General features: G+C 32.4%; 1 protein-coding gene across 1 annotated transcript in view; it reads left to right on the forward strand.

Annotated features, from left to right (window-relative positions):
• LOC106465335 (Hermansky-Pudlak syndrome 1 protein homolog) overlaps positions 1-588 on the forward strand; it is a gene marked incomplete at its 3' end in the record, with an annotated part of 27,751 nt that extends 27,163 nt beyond the window's left edge. The window contains exon 15 of the mRNA XM_013925550.2: positions 475-588. Coding sequence (XP_013781004.2) covers positions 475-588 — 114 coding nt within the window. The remainder of the gene's footprint in view (positions 1-474) is intronic.
• Between the last annotated feature and the right edge of the window lie 425 nt (positions 589-1,013).

Raw genomic sequence — 1,013 nt, forward strand, 5'->3', positions numbered from 1 at the left:
CTATCTATGGCCTTCAAAAAGTTGACGACTCTACATGTTTCGACGTTACAACGTCATCCTCAGGAGTGAATTACAACGTTGAATATTATTTATGATTTTAACTGTGAATAAAGTTTTATGACATCTTGACATCAATCAGGCTTACAAGTTTTCTTTAGAGTTAAAGAAAATCGTTGTTTTATTCAGTGCATTTTTTTAGTGTTTTTTCATATTCTGTAATCTACAAGTTTCATAACAAATAACGTTGGTAAGTAAGAAACAGTTATTTTGGTTTATTTTTCCTTGTTTATATTCTGTACTTAAACAAGCAGTTTTTGTTTAATTAGCTTACTATACAGTGATGTCTTGGAGTACATTGTAATTGCTTAAAGGACAATAATATCAGTTGAGGGGCTGTGAAACTAATGATTTTGCTTTCAAAGTTATAATTCTGTCTCCTTGACTAAATGATATTAATATGTGTTATTCTATAAGGTTTGGGACATGGTTAACTTTGCGTATGAATACCTGTACAAGGGCAATACATCTGTAACTTGGAGAGATGACAAGTATTTTTACTTCTACCTACTTTGGTTCGAAGATCCAAGGGTAAGTTACGCTTCCCAACTCAACCCTAGAGCACTTTTCTTTGTGTTAGCTGATTAAATTAATTATTTTGTGTCACTTTCCCGTTAATGAATTTGGAGTCACTTCTTTGTGGCAGCAAGTTACAAATCTGTACAGGTAAATTATCAAAGTTCAGTCCAAGGAAACAGGCTCACAAAGAGCTAGGATGGTATATTAAATTAATTATATTTATTACTGGGTTAATTATTAGTCGAGATCCATGTAGGTAGCTTGCTTTGAACAGAAGTAAATGTTAACTCGTAAGTAAATTAATGTTTAGTGTAAGTAAATCTAATCTTGAAGAAGTCGCTTAGACTGAAAAACTGCGAAACACTGTGGATCCCATTTTGTATGAAATAATGGCTTCATAATCTAATTGAGGTAGCAGAAGTTGAACTGTACAACAT

Source organism: Limulus polyphemus, unplaced genomic scaffold (assembly GCF_000517525.1).
Source record: "Limulus polyphemus unplaced genomic scaffold, Limulus_polyphemus-2.1.2 Scaffold1911, whole genome shotgun sequence".
NCBI lineage: Eukaryota > Metazoa > Arthropoda > Merostomata > Xiphosura > Limulidae > Limulus > Limulus polyphemus.